The 15,986-nt window shown below is 28.0% G+C and overlaps 5 protein-coding genes across 5 annotated transcripts in view; 4 read left to right on the top strand and 1 right to left on the bottom strand.

Moving 5' to 3' along the window:
* DDB_G0286469 (hypothetical protein) overlaps window positions 1–20 on the top strand; it is a gene marked incomplete at both ends in the record, with an annotated part of 1,269 nt that extends 1,249 nt beyond the window's left edge. The window contains one exon of the mRNA XM_632652.1: window positions 1–20. This exon is cut by the window's left edge and continues 1,249 nt beyond it. Within this exon, the coding sequence (XP_637744.1) occupies window positions 1–20 (20 nt within the window).
* Window positions 21–975: 955 nt separating this feature from the next.
* Window positions 976–2,802, top strand: CYP519E1 (cytochrome P450 family protein; the record flags this gene model as incomplete). Its single annotated transcript, XM_632651.1, has 4 exons — window positions 976–1,032; window positions 1,170–1,604; window positions 1,696–2,064; window positions 2,143–2,802. The coding sequence occupies 4 exons, from the start codon at window positions 976–978 to the stop codon at window positions 2,800–2,802; spliced, it is 1,521 nt and encodes a 506-aa protein (XP_637743.1).
* A 454-nt stretch (window positions 2,803–3,256) lies between these two features.
* Window positions 3,257–4,470, top strand: strap (WD40 repeat-containing protein; the record flags this gene model as incomplete). The annotated part of the gene is made up of 4 exons (XM_632650.1): window positions 3,257–3,359; window positions 3,460–3,595; window positions 3,690–4,082; window positions 4,221–4,470. The coding sequence occupies 4 exons, from the start codon at window positions 3,257–3,259 to the stop codon at window positions 4,468–4,470; spliced, it is 882 nt and encodes a 293-aa protein (XP_637742.1).
* A 484-nt stretch (window positions 4,471–4,954) lies between these two features.
* On the top strand, window positions 4,955–8,727 carry DDB_G0286417 (hypothetical protein; the record flags this gene model as incomplete). The annotated part of the gene is made up of 8 exons (XM_632649.1): window positions 4,955–5,292; window positions 5,461–5,586; window positions 5,711–5,944; window positions 6,031–6,174; window positions 6,261–6,332; window positions 6,424–6,645; window positions 6,716–6,825; window positions 6,926–8,727. The coding sequence occupies 8 exons, from the start codon at window positions 4,955–4,957 to the stop codon at window positions 8,725–8,727; spliced, it is 3,048 nt and encodes a 1,015-aa protein (XP_637741.1).
* A 781-nt stretch (window positions 8,728–9,508) lies between these two features.
* Window positions 9,509–15,859, bottom strand: mhcA (myosin II heavy chain; the record flags this gene model as incomplete). Its single annotated transcript, XM_632648.1, has 1 exon — window positions 9,509–15,859. The coding sequence occupies one exon, from the start codon at window positions 15,857–15,859 to the stop codon at window positions 9,509–9,511; it is 6,351 nt and encodes a 2,116-aa protein (XP_637740.1).
* Between the last annotated feature and the right edge of the window lie 127 nt (window positions 15,860–15,986).

The raw sequence follows: 15,986 nt of genomic DNA, 5'->3' as shown, positions 1-15,986 counted from the left end.
TAGATAAAGTAATAAAATAATAAATAATAAAATAATAATATTTAAAACATGTAATTTATTTTTATTTTTTTTTTATTTTATTTTTATCTTTTTTTTTTTTTTTTTTTTTTTTTTTATCATTTTATAAAATGTTGTAAAATGAGGACTTTACACAAATTCCTATAATTCAATTTTTAAAAAGAATTGATGAAAATTGTTGAATTTATTTATTTCAAAAAAAAAAAAATTATAATTTAATAGAATTTAAATTAATTCGACCAATCAAAAAAATTTTGCACCAAGGTTTTTTAAATAATCAAAAATTTTTTGACTGGTGGGAATAATAGATTTTTCTAAATATTAAAAAAAAATTAAAAATAAAAAAATATTTCGGTTTATTTAATAATATCTCATTGGAAATTTTTATTTTTTTTTATTTTTTTAAATCTTGTAAAATCTCAACACCTTTTTATTTTTTAATAGAAATTACGGTGGGTTTTTTTTTGAAAAAAAGATTTTATTTTAATTTATTAATATCTTTTATTATTGTTATTATTATTATTATTATTATTATTATTATTATTATTATTATTATTATTATTATTATTTTTATATTTATCGTCCTTTAAAACATAGGATTCTAGTAAAAAAATTAAACAAATTGTAAATCAAATAATTTTTAACCATGGCTATATTAAACCCCCTAAAATTAAAGATAAATTATCCAGTATCGTGCAAATAAAAAAAAAAAAAAAAAAAAAAAATCAACAAAAAATAAAGATTTTAAATGAAAAAAACGTATTGATTAAAAATAATTTTTTCAATTAATTTACTTTTGGGTTACACCAAATGATATTTTGATTTTTTTTTTTTTTTTTTGTTTTCAAAAATAAAATCTTTTTTTCAAAAAAAAAAAAAAAAAAAAACTATTTAATCATTAAAAAAAAAAAAAAATTAAAAAAAAAAACATTTATTTATAACAAATATACTATAAAAATGGGAATTGGCTTAATAATTTTATATTTATTAATTGGTTTATTAGCCTATGATTTTGTAAGTTTTAAAAATAATTATTACTTTATTATTATTTTTATTTTTAAAATCTATATTTATTTGTTTTTTTAATTAAAATATTTTATTTTATTTTTTTTTTATTTTTTTTTTTTAATCTTTATTTTTTAAATTAATAGACAAAAAAGAATAAAAAAATTAGTAAAAATGATCCAAAGCAACCATTGGCAATTCCAGTATTAGGACATTTACATTTATTTGGAAGTCAACCACATCGTTCTTTAACAGAATTAGCAAAGAAATTTGGTGGAATTTTTACATTATGGATGGGTGATGAAAGATCAATGGTCATAACAGACCCAAATATACTTCGTGAATTATATGTTAAAAATCATTTAAATTTTTATAATAGAGCTTCATCAGAATCTATTAGAATTTATAGTGGAAATCTAGTTGATATATCATTTTCAGTTGGTGAATCATGGAAAAATAGACGTAGATATGTTTCTGCTGCACTCACAAAAACAAAAGTTTTAAATGTAATAACTTTAATCGAAGAACAAGCTAACTTTTTAATTAATTCGATGCAATATTATGCAAAAAGTGGTGAACCTGTAAGTAGTAGTAGTAGTAGTATAATTATTATCTTAAAAATATTAAAACTCACATATATATTAAAATTTAATATTTATTTTTAAATTATAGTTTTTCCCACATAAATATTATAACAAATATACAATGAATATTGTTATGAGTATTGGATTCAGTAAAACAATTAGTGAAAATGAAAGTGTTGAAGAAGGACCAATTTCACAATTAATAATACCATTTTATAATATTTTGGAAAATCTTGGATCTGGAAATCTTGGTGATTATGTTTGGTATACACAACCATTTTTTTATTTTAAAAATAAAAAGTTAGAACAAGATACTAAAAAAGTTTATACATTCTTGGAAGAAATATATAATGAACATATTAAAAATCTTGATGAATCAAATCCAAGAGATTTAATGGATCAATTAATTATTTCAACTGGTGGTAAAGAAAAAGATATGGTAATTCATGTTTCAACTGTAAGTATACAATTAAAATAAATAATAAATAATAAATGAAAAAAAATATTAATTAAAATAAATAATTTTAATAATAAGGATTTCTTATTAGCTGGAAGTGATACAAATGCAAGTACACTTGAATGGTTTTGTATTTTCTTAGCAAATAATCCAGAAATTCAAAAGAAAGCATATGAAGAATTAATTTCAGTTGTTGGAAAAGATTGTAAAGCTGTAACTACTAAATATAGAGATGATTGTCCATATTTAGTTGGTGCAATTAAAGAAACCCTTAGAATGCGTACTCCAGCACCATTGAGTTTAATTAGAGTTTCGGAAGAGGATTTTATGACATCAGGTGGTATATTTATTCCAAAAGGTACTCAAATCGTTCCAAATCTATATGGTATTGGTCAAAACTTTGTTGATGATCCATCAAGTTATAAACCAGAAAGATGGGTTGAATATTATAAAAATAAAACCCCAACTAGAGAAATGGAGGCTACAACTGAAACAAAATCAAATATTACAACTGAAATATTACCAAATGATTTGGATAAAGTAGTTTTACCATTCTCTATTGGTCCACGTAATTGCCCAGGTAATATCATTAGTGAAATTAATTTATTTTTAGCTTGCTCAAATATTTTATTAAATTTTGAGTTTTCAAATGGTGGAAAAAAGATTGACGAAACTGAAGTTTTTGGAATTACAATTCACCCAAAAGATTTTTCAATTCAATTAAAAAAAAGAGAATAAAATAATAATTATTATTTTATTCTCAATTATTACACAAAATTAATAATTTATTATTAATTTCAAAAAAATAAAATTAAAAAATAAATAAAAATAAAAAACATTTAAATCATTCCAATTTAATTTTTAAATTTCCAGTTTCCATTTTTTTTTTTTTTTTTTTTTTTTTTTCTAGTAAAAAATAAATAAAGAAGGTTTTCAATTAATTAAAAAATAAAAAAAAAAATGGGAAAAAAAAAAAAAAAAATAAAAAAAAAATAAAAAAAAATAAAATTTTTTTTTTTTTTTTTTTTTTTTTTTTAAATTAATTATCACTTGCACCCACGCGCACACGAGCATTTTCTCACTTAGTTTACAACTAAAAGTAATACATATTCAATATATTTATACCAATAAAAATAAAAAAAAATAAAAAAAAACAAACTCTTCATTTCACATATATATATACACACATATAATGAGGCAACCCCTTATTTGTTCAGGTCACTCAAGACCAGTTTCAGATTTATCATTTAGTAATGAAAATTCAGATGGTAGTTTTATAGTTTCTGCATGTTTAGGTTTGTACTAATTATTTAAATAAAAGTGAAAAGGAATAGAAATAAAAAATAAAAAATAAATAAAAAAGTTGCATATATATTAATATAACTTTTCAATTAGATGGGTCACCAATGCTCAGAAATGGTGAGAATGGTGATTGGATTGGAACTTTTGAAGGCCACAAAGGCGCAGTTTGGTCATCAAGATTCAATTCTACAGCTTCTCAAGCATTGACAGCATCTGCTGATTATACAGTGTAAGAAATTTACAATCTATAATAAATAATAAATAATAAATAATAAATAATAAAATCACCCACATAAATTAATTGAAAATTGTTATTATTATAGTAAATTATGGGATACATTAAACGGTAGTGAAATACTTTCAATTGAACATCAATCAATAGTAAAGACAGCAGATTTTTCAAATAATAATAGTAGAGTTGTTACAGGTGGTAGTGAAAAGATACTTAGAATATTCGATTTAGAGAGACCAAATGACCCATTACTTCAAATTTCAGGACATACAAATACGATTAAAACAGCAACATGGAGTGTACATAATGATGATATTGTCTTGAGTGGTGGTTTAGATGAGGTAATTAGAATATGGGATTTAAGAAGTGGTACACAAGTTTCTTTATGCGCAAAATCTTCAATCACAAGTATGGAATTTAGTAAAGATAGAAGGTTTTTAGTTACAACCGCTGGTAATGAAGTAACTTTTTGGGATGCTCAATCGTATGTTACTTTTTTTTTAGGAAAAAAAAAAATAAAAAAATTCAAATACTAATCACCATTATTATTATTATTATTATTAACATGTTACGATTATTATTTATTTATTTATTTATTTATTTATTTATTAATTTATTTTAGGTTCTATCCATTAAAAGTTTACTCATTACCATTTGATGTTAATTGTGCATCATTACATCCTGACAATTCAAAATTCATTGCTGGTGGTAGTGATTTTTGGGTTCACGTTTATGATTTTAGCACTGGCAATGAAATTGAAGTGAATAAAGGACATCATGGTCCTGTCAATTGTTGCCGTTTCTCTCCAGACGGAGCATCATTCGCAAGTGGTTCATTAGATGGTACAATAAGATTATGGAAAGGAATGTAAAAAGAAGAAAAAAAAAAAAAAACAAGAAAAAAAACAAAGAAAAAAATTATGTCCGATTTTATATTATTTAGTTTAATTGTGTATTTAAAAAAAAAAAAAAAAAAAAAAAAGAAAAACCATTTGGCAAAAAAAAAAAAAAAAACAAAAAGTGGGATTAGTAATTATTTGTAAATAGGATAATTCTTTAACTCATTAAATTAAGTAAAAATAAAAAACAAAACAGGGGAAAAAAAAAAAAAAAAAAAAAAATAAATAATCATAATTTTGATAATAAAAACAATTACAAAAGATTTATTTTTTTTTTTTTTTTTTTTTTTATTTGAAACTTATTTTGGTGTTTGGTTGAATAAAAAATCAGTTTTATTTTTTTTTTATTTTTTTTTTTGGCAATAAAACAATTCATTGAAATCAGATATTTGTTTTGATCAAATTTTTTTTTTTTTTTTTTTTTTTTTTTTTTTTTTTTTTTTTTATATTAATTAAAATGCAACTAAAGGTTTATATATTTGTTCTTTTAATATATTTGTATTATTTTGTTTCTTTTTCCAATACATACCAATATATTTCAAATGATGATCAAATTTGTTTAAAAAATTTAATTTCAGTCACAGGAAAATCAAACGATTTTATCAGCTATTTTGAAAATAGCATTCAATCATATTCGGTATCTATTTGTTCAAGTGATTCATTTATTTGTGAACAAGATGTGGATGAGATAGGAGATTCAATTTATTATATTACACGTATTACTCTTAAAGCTTCCCAACTTCTTAATCCAATTTCACAACAAAATTTTAAATGTTTTGGAAGATTAAACTCAATGTTAGTTAAAAAAAAAAAAAAAAAAAAAAAAGCAAATTAAAAATCTTTACTAACTATTATTTTTTTATTTATTTTATTATTATTATTTTTATTATTATATTATTATTATTATTATTATTATTATTATTATTATTATTATTATTATTATAATTATTATTATTATTAAAGGATATTGTATAATTATACCATTTCTGATGGAGAGGCTTTTTTTGATACTTCCATTTCAGCTATTAATTTTTTTTTTTGTAAAAATATTACTATTCCTACAACATTACCAAAAAATTTAACAAAATTGTAGGTTTTTTGATAACTTAAAAGTTTTTTTTTTTTTTTTTTCTAAATTGACATATATTTTAACCAATAAATTTTTAAAAAAAAATAAAATAAAATAAAATAAAATAAAATAAAATAAAAATAGATATTTAGTTTTAGAAGAACCATTAAATAATTATAATGGGGTTATTAGTAGAAAAATATTTAATCACTTGAATTATTTTTCCATACTTTTACCTAGTAATATTTATCCTCAACTTGACAATATTCTCCCAACTTTAGAAGATTTTGATCCAAGCCAACCAAAATATAGTGTAGAGACCATTCAAATGCATGTTAGATCTGTTCCTGATTTCACAAATATTTCAATTGAATTATTGTAAGAAAATTATTAATTATTATTCTTTTAAAATTTAATCCCAAATTAATTTTTTTTTTAATTTTAAAAAAAAAAAAAACTTTTAGGACTTTAATGATTGTATCCAATCCAATAAATGGTAATAATATAAATACCTATTCATCTGTAAAGAATTTGGTCATTCATTCATTACAAAGTTTTATTGACTTTCCATTATCATTATTTTTAAATCCAAACCTTTGTGAATCTTTGTAAGTGCATATATATAATTACTATTTTATAATTGATATAAATTTCAATACTAATACTTTATAATTGTTATTATTACTAATATTAGTTCTTTATATGGTTATATAAGCCCATTGAATTCGACAATTGATTTATCAAATTCAAAACAACTAAAATATTTGTATGTATATATTATTATTGATATTTTTTTTTATTTAATTTTTTTTTTTTTTTTAATAATTAATATTATTTTATATCAATAATTTTTATAGTAAAATAAATCCCTCTTCAAACAGTTTTGTTTTTCCAATCTTAAACTCTGCTCTTCCATTAACAAATCTTCCAGGATCTTTACAAGAATTTATAATAGCCAATGGTGGAATTGCCACTATTCCAAATAAAAATATATTTATGAATGTTAAATCGGTGAATCTTGGAAAAAATTCGTTGTCAGGACCATTACCAGACTTTTTGTTAAATAGTACAGCGAATTTGTAATTATCATTATTTTTATTTTAAAATTATCTATAAAAAAAAAATAACTAATCAAACAATAATTTTTAGAAATTTTGTTTATAATAACTTTCAAGGCTCAATACCCGATAGTTTTTGTAATACCCTTTTAAATGTTTCATTTAATATTGGTATAACTAATATACCAGTTTGTTATTCATGTACGTATATTATTATTATTATAGTTTTTAATTTCTTTTTGTTATTATTTTTATTAATTTTTTTTTTTGGAAATTTGAAAATATAAAAAAAAAATAAAAGGTTATATGAGTTCACAATATGATGTACTTTCTTATTTAATTAAAAACACCAGTGTTTCAGAATTAAATTTTCCAAAATGTATAAATAACTCACCAATACCAAATATAATATTTATAAACAATAGTTTTACTCTATGGGGAGAAAATTTAGGTTACAAAATTCCAATCTCTAATCAACCCAACACAATGTCAATGATAAAACCAAACAAGTTATTTCAAGGCCAAGTAACCAATATAGGATCTAAAAAAGCTATTACTTTTGAATTTATAGGTAAAAATTATACATTATCTACTTATTCAAACTATCCAATTATTGAAACAATAACATCTCCTCTTGTTGGGAATACATATACTTTTATTGGATCATTCTATTCTTATAATAAAAGTGATATTTCAATTACAATTGATGGTAATGATTGTCAAATTTTATCCACTACTTTCAATGAAATAAATTGTTTGATGGGCTTTAGTCAATTAAAACCATATAGAATTGTTTTATTAACCTCGTTTGGTTTGACTACTCAAGTTACAATTGAGAGGGGTCAAGTAATTAATAATGTTACTATGTGTTCAGTTGATTGTAATAATGGTATTTGTTTTACTGGCAATGGATCATGTATTTGTAATAGTGAATATAAAGGAAATGATTGTTCAATTTTAATAAATAATTGCCTATATGGTGGTGAATTATTTTGTGGTGCTTTTGGACAATGTAATAATCAAACTGGTATTTGCATTTGTGATAATAATCATCAAGGTTTAAATTGTGATTTACCTTTTATTGATTGTGGTGGTTGTAGTGAAATAGATGCAATAGATAATGTTTGTAATAATAAAACTGGTATTTGTACATGTAATAAACTTTATACTGGACAACATTGTGAGACACCTCTACAATACATTTCATCAGTTATTCCATCTTCAACAGATGGTGGATTAGTTCAAATATTTGGCTGGTTTGGATTCTCACATAATAATTTAACTATTCGAATAGGAAATTTAGATTGTAACAATTTCATTATAAATAGTTCATATGCCTCTTGCTCAATTGGTGCTGGATCAGGTACAAAATCTGTAAATCTAACTCAAAATGGTATTGTATATATAGCAAAAGATATTTACCATTACTCTGAAATGGTGTATAAATGCCCAAATGATTGCTCTGGCCATGGAGTTTGTAATACGTTGGTGGGTGAATGTAAATGTAATTCAGGTTGGGGTGGCTTCGATTGTAATGCTAAAAACAATAATCCTCCTTCCTCAACCACCTCTCCTACTACCACCTCCTCAACTCCAAGTGAAACATCTGGACCAATTAGACCTCCTGACTCTGAAACCAATGTTAACAAAACCGATGGTTCAACAGTTTTAAATAATGAAAAAACGTCATATGAAATTAAACTATTATCTTTGGTTGAATATGATTTTAATCAAAAAATTGTAAAAGAAAATAATTTTAAAAACTGGACTACCGACAATTCAATAAATAATTTATTTATATTCAACCATACATTAAATGGTACCGATTGTAATGTAATTTATACTATAGAGGAAGTAAAAACCACAAGAGAACACTCCTTTGGTGGATTGAATTTAACTTTAGATGCAAACTCAATTAAAATATCAATTGTTATTGAAAATTACCCATATATTAGCTCCCTAAATACATTACAACTTCAAATGGAATCGATTGTAAGTGATGATGACAAAATCAATAAACCTAATGAATGTAATCTGGAGGAAACCAAAATAGATACAAGCCAAATAGAAAATGACCAATTATATTATTATTTCAAAAAATAAAAAAATTTTATATGGTCGTTTTATTAATAGAGTTGTTAGTGATGGTTACCCAACATTTATTACAACAAAAATTGTTAAACAACCAACCATTCAAAACAATAATAACCAAAGTGTTATTGTTGGTTTATATTTACCTCATTGTACAAAGAAATGTATAATTGATCCAGGTATGTATTAAAAAAAAAAATAAAAAAAAAAAATAAAAAAAAAAAAATACTAACATTTAAATCTAAAGATTTCTCTGTATTAGTTAGCTCTGAATATAAAAAAATGCATTAATGATGATGATGATGGTCATGACAAATGGTTTTTACCAGTGGTAATTGTTGTCCCTTGTGTTGGTTTTGTTTGTATTATAATTATTTGTTCAATTATTTTTAAAAAATTCAGAACCAATTTACTTTTAACCAAAAACAAGTTGGGTTCAAAATTAAAAAAATTGTATTAATAAGTCAAATTTGTATTAAATATTAAAAAGAAAAAATAATAAAAGAAATAAAAAAAAACTTATTTAATTTTTAGATCTATTTTATTTAATATACTAAATAATAAAAAAGTTAAAAAATGATCATTGGATAAATTTTTTATAATTATAAATAAAGATAATAATTTTTTTTTTAACAAAACTAAAAATAAAAATAATAAAATAATTGTTAAAATAGGTTTTTTTTTTTTTTTTTTTTTTTTAATAAATGGTATTTATTAATTTATTTGTTGTGTGTGTTTTTTTTTTTATAATATTTTTTTTTTTAGCATTGAATTAAGAAGAAATCAAATTGATTTAAGCTTTGAAACCACCAAAGAAATCGGCCATCTTTCTTTGCATTTCGATTTTGCTGGCAGTTTCTGTTTCCAATTCACGTTTGGTCTTATCGTGATCACGTTGTAACTTATCAATGGCATCTTTGAGTAATGAGATTTCACTGAGGTGTTTACGGAGATCGTTTTCAACAGTAAGACGTTGTTGTTGTTCATCAGCAGCTTCTTTCTTGGCTCTCTTGTAATCTGTTTCGAGTTTTTCGACAACGAGGAATTCTTTGGTCTTGGTCTTTTCTGATTCGCCGAATTTCTTTCTGTATTCTTTGAGTTCGGTTTCGATCTTCTTGTTTTCTTTGATTTGTTGATTCTTGGCTTTTTGTTCAGCATCAACTTGAGCAGTGAGGGCATCAATTTCAGCTTCGAGTCTCTTTCTTGAACGATCAGAGTTGGTACGAGCGATGGATTCTTCTTCGAGACGACCTTTGGCTTCGACGATTTCACGTTGGAGGTTAGATTTGGCATCTTCAGCGATTTCTTTGGCATCGATTTCTTTTTGGAGGTTACGACGAGCATCTTCTAATTCTAATTCGACTAAACGTTTGGATTGTTCAGCTTCAGATTTAGAGTCTTCAGCTTCTTCAACGGTTTCTCTTAATTCTTCTAATTCACCTTCGAGAGCACGTTTTTCTTTTTCTAATCTCATCTTGATCTTACCTTCATCTTCGATTTGAGCACGTAAGTTGTCAATTTCACCTTCCAAAGTCTTCTTACTCTTATCGGCTTGAGTGGCTTTGGCTTGTTCTTGTTCAAGTTTGGAACGTAATTCATCGATTTGATCTTCGAGTTTGGCGGCACCAATTTCGGTTTGAGTCTTGGTGGCAGCTTCGTCGTTTAATTTGTATTTGGTATCCTTGAGATCCTTTTCGTATTTCTTACGATCCTTTTCAGCACGTGAACGATTCTTAACTTCAGCATCAAGTTTGGCAAGGAAATCTTCATTTTCAGATTCTAAACGTTTCTTGGCACGTTCAGATTCGTTCAATTTCTTCTTTTCATCTTCCAATTGTTTCTTGAGAGTATCAACATCATCAGTGAGTTTCTTCTTGGCTTCATCTAATTTGGTGTTTTGTTCGACTTCAGCATCGTATTTCTTCTTGATATCTTCGACTTCAGTAGTGAGACGACGTTTGCTGTCTTCTAATTCTGAACGAGAATCTTCTTCCTCTTCTAATTGGTCTCTGACTTCCTCTAATTCAACTTCGAGGGCACGTTTGGCTTTGACTAATTTGTCTTTGGCGAGGATTTCATCTTCTAATTGTTCCTTGACTTCATCGACTTCGGCGACCAAAGATTTGATCTTCTTTTCAGAAGCATTGAGAGCAGCACGTTCACTATCTAATTGAGCACGTAACTCATCAACCTCTTGCCAGACTTGTTTACGAATTTCTTCATCAGCAGCTTTGGATGAACCTTCTTCAGCGGCTCTTCTTTCAGCGAGAGTTTGTTCGAGTTTCTTCTTGCTCTTTTCAATCTTGATACGAGATTTGGTTTCAGTATCCAATTGAGTTGATAAATCGATGATATCAGATTCGAGTTTCTTCTTTAATCTATCGATGGTGACAACTTCACGTTGAGCTTCTTCAACCTTAGCTTCTAAATCAGCAAATTGTTTACGAGTGTTCTTCTTATCTTCATCAGATTTGATACGACTTTCAGTTTCTCTGTCGAGACGAGCACGTAAATCATCGATTTCAGCATCCTTCTTACGAATGAATTCAACATTGACGGTACCAGATTTATCTTCCAATGATTCTTCTAATTCAGCGACACGAACTTCTAATTCTTTGGATTTTCTTTCAGCTTTAGCTTTGGCGTTGTTGGCAGCATCAATTTCATCTTTCAATGATTCTAAAGCAGATTCAGCGGTTTTCTTTGCTTTGATGGCAGAGTTACAACGTTCATCAGCTTCTTCCAAGACACTACGTAATTCAGAGAGTTCTTCATTGAGACGTTTGATTTGAACGTATTGTTCAGATGAGACGTTCTTGGCATCATCCAATTCAGATTTGGTTGAACGATAGTCAGTTTCAGCTTTCTTCATGGCTTTTTCAGCTTTAACTTTCTTGGCGGTTTCTTCTTCCAAATTCTTGACGGCTTCTTCTAAATCGAATTCAGCTTTCTTCTTGCTTCTTTCAGCACGATCTAATTGACCTTCAGCTTCTTCAGCAGTGTTTCTTAATTCTTCATTCTTGGCTTGTAAGGTCTTTAATTGTTCGACTGATTTATCACGAGATGAAACAACATCAGCATATTGTCTCTTGATTTCATCGAGTTCAGATTCTTTCTTGTTCTTGGCTTCAGTGACAGCTTTCTTGGAGGCAACTTCTTCTTCAATTTGGTCTTTGAGTTCAGAGACTTCCTTTTCTAAATCAACTTTACGTTTTTCGTTGGATTCTTTTTGTTTCTTTTCTTCTTCCAATTGTTCATTGACATGTTTTAATTCAGATTCTAAACCGAGACGTTTCTTTTCAAGAGCTTGTTTGGCTTTTTGTTCAGCTTCCAATTCTAATTTGAGATTATTGAAAGAGGTTTCCAAATGTTTGTTGGTGGAATCAGAGTTGACATTCTTGTTGTTGGCTTCAGAGAGTTGAGTTTGAACTTCAGATAATTCTTGTTCTAATTTCTTCTTTAATTTATCTAAAGCTTGTTTGGCGGCGGTTTCTTCAGCTAATTGAGCAGATTTATCTTCCAAATCTAATTCAACCTTCTTCTTTTGTTTTTCAACGTTGGATTTGGCTAATTGTTCAGCTTCTAATTCACCTTGTAAACGAGCAACTTCACCTTCTAAAGTGGATTTAATCTTTTCTAATTTGGCAATAGTTGATTGGAGTTCAGAGATTTGATTACGTAAAGCCTCCATATCTGATTCTTGTTTAACTTTGAGATCATAGAGTGATTTCTTTTCACCACCAGTGGATTCTAATTGATCTTTCATTTCCTCTAACATAGCGTCTAAAGCTTTCTTCTTCTTTTCAAGGGCATCACGATTCTTCTTCTCTTCATCTAATTCGTTGTTGACGGCAACCAATTGACTTTCGAGGGTCTTCTTTGATTTTTCAACATTTGAACGAGCAGTGACTTCAGAGTTGAATTTTTCGTTTAATTCAGTGTATTCACCTTGTAATTTCTTGTTGGCAGCTTCTTGAGCTAATTTAGCAGCAGTTTCAGCAGCGAGAGCTTCTTGAACTTGTTTGAGTTCTTCTTCGAGTTTCTTCTTTTGACGGAGTAATTCAGATTTGTCTTTGGTTTCACTATCTAATCTTACGGTTAAATCATCCAATTCACTTTGTAATCTGACACGAGTCTTTTCTAAAACACCTTTATCTTTGGATTCTTCAGAGAAGCTTTCAGTTAATTCTTCAACTTCTTTTTGTAATTCATCCTTGATTTTTTCTAAACGAGAGATGGTATCAGATTGACCGTCATTGACACGTTTCATTTCTTCTAATTCCTCTTCGTATTTCTTCTTTAATTTTTCAAGGGTATTACGTAATTTTTGTTCCTCTTGTAATTCTTCTTCCAAGTCTCTGACTTTTTCTTCGACTGAACGTTTTTGGTTTTGGAGGTTTTCCAAAGCTAATTTCTTTTCGTCGAGTTCAGATTCCATATCTTCAACACGGATTTCTAATTCACGTTTTTGAGCTTCTAAGGCATCCTTGCTATCGTACATAGCTTTGAGGGTTTCTTTTTCAGCTTTGAGTTGACGTTGGAGATCGAGTACATTGGATTCAGTATCTTTGAGTGATTTCTCTAATTTATCCTTTTGAGTGGTAGAGTCGGTGAGATTAGATTTGAGTTCTAAGATTTCTCTTTCCTTTTCTTTGATTTCCTTTTCAAAGTTTCTTCTCTTTAATAATGGACGAGCCTTTGAGAAGAGTTTCCACCATGGCCATGATTTGAAATCAATGTAAGCACGGAGATTTTGTTGGATGATACGAGCAGCAACAGTGTGTTCACGTGCTTGTTTGTAGACTTTACGAGCGATCCAACCACGAGTGGCAGCTTGAATGGCTTTGATGATTTCAGAGATACGTTGTTCACGAGCTTCTTCAATACGAGCTAATTGACCGGCACGGAAGAAAATCTTGGTGATACCGAAACGATATTGTTCTGGATCAATGTTAAGATGTTTGAGAACAGCATCGGTGGCTTTTTGTGAGTCTTCAGCGTCTCTTGGAACGTTTGGAGCTAATAAATAGTAACGTTTGACGAAATCGGCATAGATAATACGATTTGGGAAACCTTTACGAGTAATACGAATACCTTCGAGGACACCATTGCAACGTAATTGGTCGAGGACAACTTTATCTTCGAGTTTGGCTGGTAATTGTTTGTTGTTTGGAATGATACAACGAACGAAATGTGGGTTGGTGGTTTCAAGGGTGGCCATGAGTGAGGCTAATTGTTCCTTGTATTGAGCGGCGACAGTGATAAAGTTTGCACCTTTCTTTGCACGACTGGCAATGTTTGGATCATTGAAAAGTTTGGTGACAACGTTGTCTGATGAATCTTTGAAGCAAAGTTCGAGATCTTGTTGTAATGGATCTTTGTTCTTTTCTAACCAATCTTGAATCTCATACATGACTTGACCAGCATAATGGGTAACACCAAATTCGGTTTTGGAGAAACGTGGTTCTTCGTATTTGGCGTTCTTCTTGCTAAAGTGACTGTGGAGTTTGGTGATTAAAGTATTATCGGTGGCATTTGGGAAAACAGATTGTTCATCCAAAAGAGCTAAAATACCTGGTGGTTGACGACCATCAATTAAATCGATAGTGGCTTGTGAATCAAGACCAAAATCGATGAAAGTCCAATTGATTTTCTCTTTAAGATATTCTTCTTGTTCCAATTTGAACATATGGTGATTGAAGAATTGTTGGAGTTTTTCATTGGTATAATTGATACATAATTGTTCGAATGAATTGACTTTGAAAATTTCAAAACCTGAAATATCCAAAACACCAATAAAGTAAGCTTTTCTCTCTTGACAGAGGACATTGTTGATCTTTTTGACCAACCAGAGGAAAAGACGACCATAGAGAGCTTTGACAAGAGCGTCTCTTGATGATGAGGATTTTTCAACGTTGAGATGTTGAGCAACTAAATCACGACCGGCTAAAATACGTGGTTCCATGAGAGCCTTTTCAAGGACTGATGGATTGACACCAAAGACGGTTGAAGCAGCGTTGAGGGCGGTTTTGTCTTTGAGGACAGCACCTTCACCAGCACCTTTTTCGAATTTGATGTTACCTAAATGTAAGATACCAGCAATGATCTTAAAGATTGACATTTGTTCTTCTTGTGAGAAACCAACAATGTCCATAGCTTGACGAGTGATTTTGAATTCTTCACTATCAGAGACACCTTTGATATCAACACAACCACTTTGATTTAAGTAGTTGAATGATTCTGGACCAGCCAAGTGAAGAGCTTTCTTTTCTTCGGCGGTGGCACCAGCTAAGAGTTGATAGAAAATGTGATAATTACGTTCGGTTTCAGATTGGAAAACGACACGTGATTTCTCTAAAAGGTAGGATTGAATTGAAGCACCACTAATGAAACCAGCACTGTTGAATTGAATTTCAATGAATTTACCGAAACGAGATGAATTGTTGTTACGGGTGGTTTTGGCATTACCAAAAGCTTCAAGGATTGGATTGGCTTGGAGAATTTGTTGTTCCAATACACCACTACCATTGGCTTGATTACGACCAGCGACAGATGCAAGATATTGAATGACCTTTTTGGTGTTTTCAGTCTTACCAGCACCAGATTCACCAGTGATTAAGAGTGATTGATTTTGACGATCATCTAACATTGAACGATAGGCAACATCAGAAATGGCGAAAATATGTGGGGCAACTTCATTTCTTCTACGACCTTTGAAGATATCAACCATCTCTTGAGTGTAGATTGGAATTCTCTTGAATGGATTGACGGCAACCAAAAAGAGACCTGAATAGGTGTAAATTAAATCTTGATTGTAACGAACACGGAGATTGTGGAAAACTGCTGGTTCATTGAGGTATGATAATTCAGACATATCTTCGACACCATCGAATTTGATTGGATTACGTTGATTGGCATCATCCTTTTTGACTTGTCTGTCTTGACCATCAACGGTTTTGAATGTGAAAGAATCAGAGGTTTCTGAAACAATTTCACCACATTCATATGAATCTCTTTCTTTTGGATCTGGATTATACCAAATGTATCTCTTATCTGAAACAGTAAGTTTAAATAAATCAGAATCACCTTGTTTAACTTTTAAGTATTTGTGATAATCTGAAGTTCTATCATGAATTGGATTCATTTTTTTTTTTTTTTTTTTTTTTTTAATTTATTTTTCTAAAATTTAAAAAATTAAAATAGAAAAAAATTAATATGTTTTATTCATTTATTTTCTTCTTTTATTTTTTAATAATTTTTTTTTTTTTTTT

This window comes from Dictyostelium discoideum (genome assembly GCF_000004695.1).
Source record: "Dictyostelium discoideum AX4 chromosome 4 chromosome, whole genome shotgun sequence".
NCBI lineage: Eukaryota > Evosea > Eumycetozoa > Dictyosteliales > Dictyosteliaceae > Dictyostelium > Dictyostelium discoideum.
The sequence above is the reverse complement of the archived record's forward strand: the minus strand, read 5'-3'. Positions and strand labels throughout refer to the sequence as shown.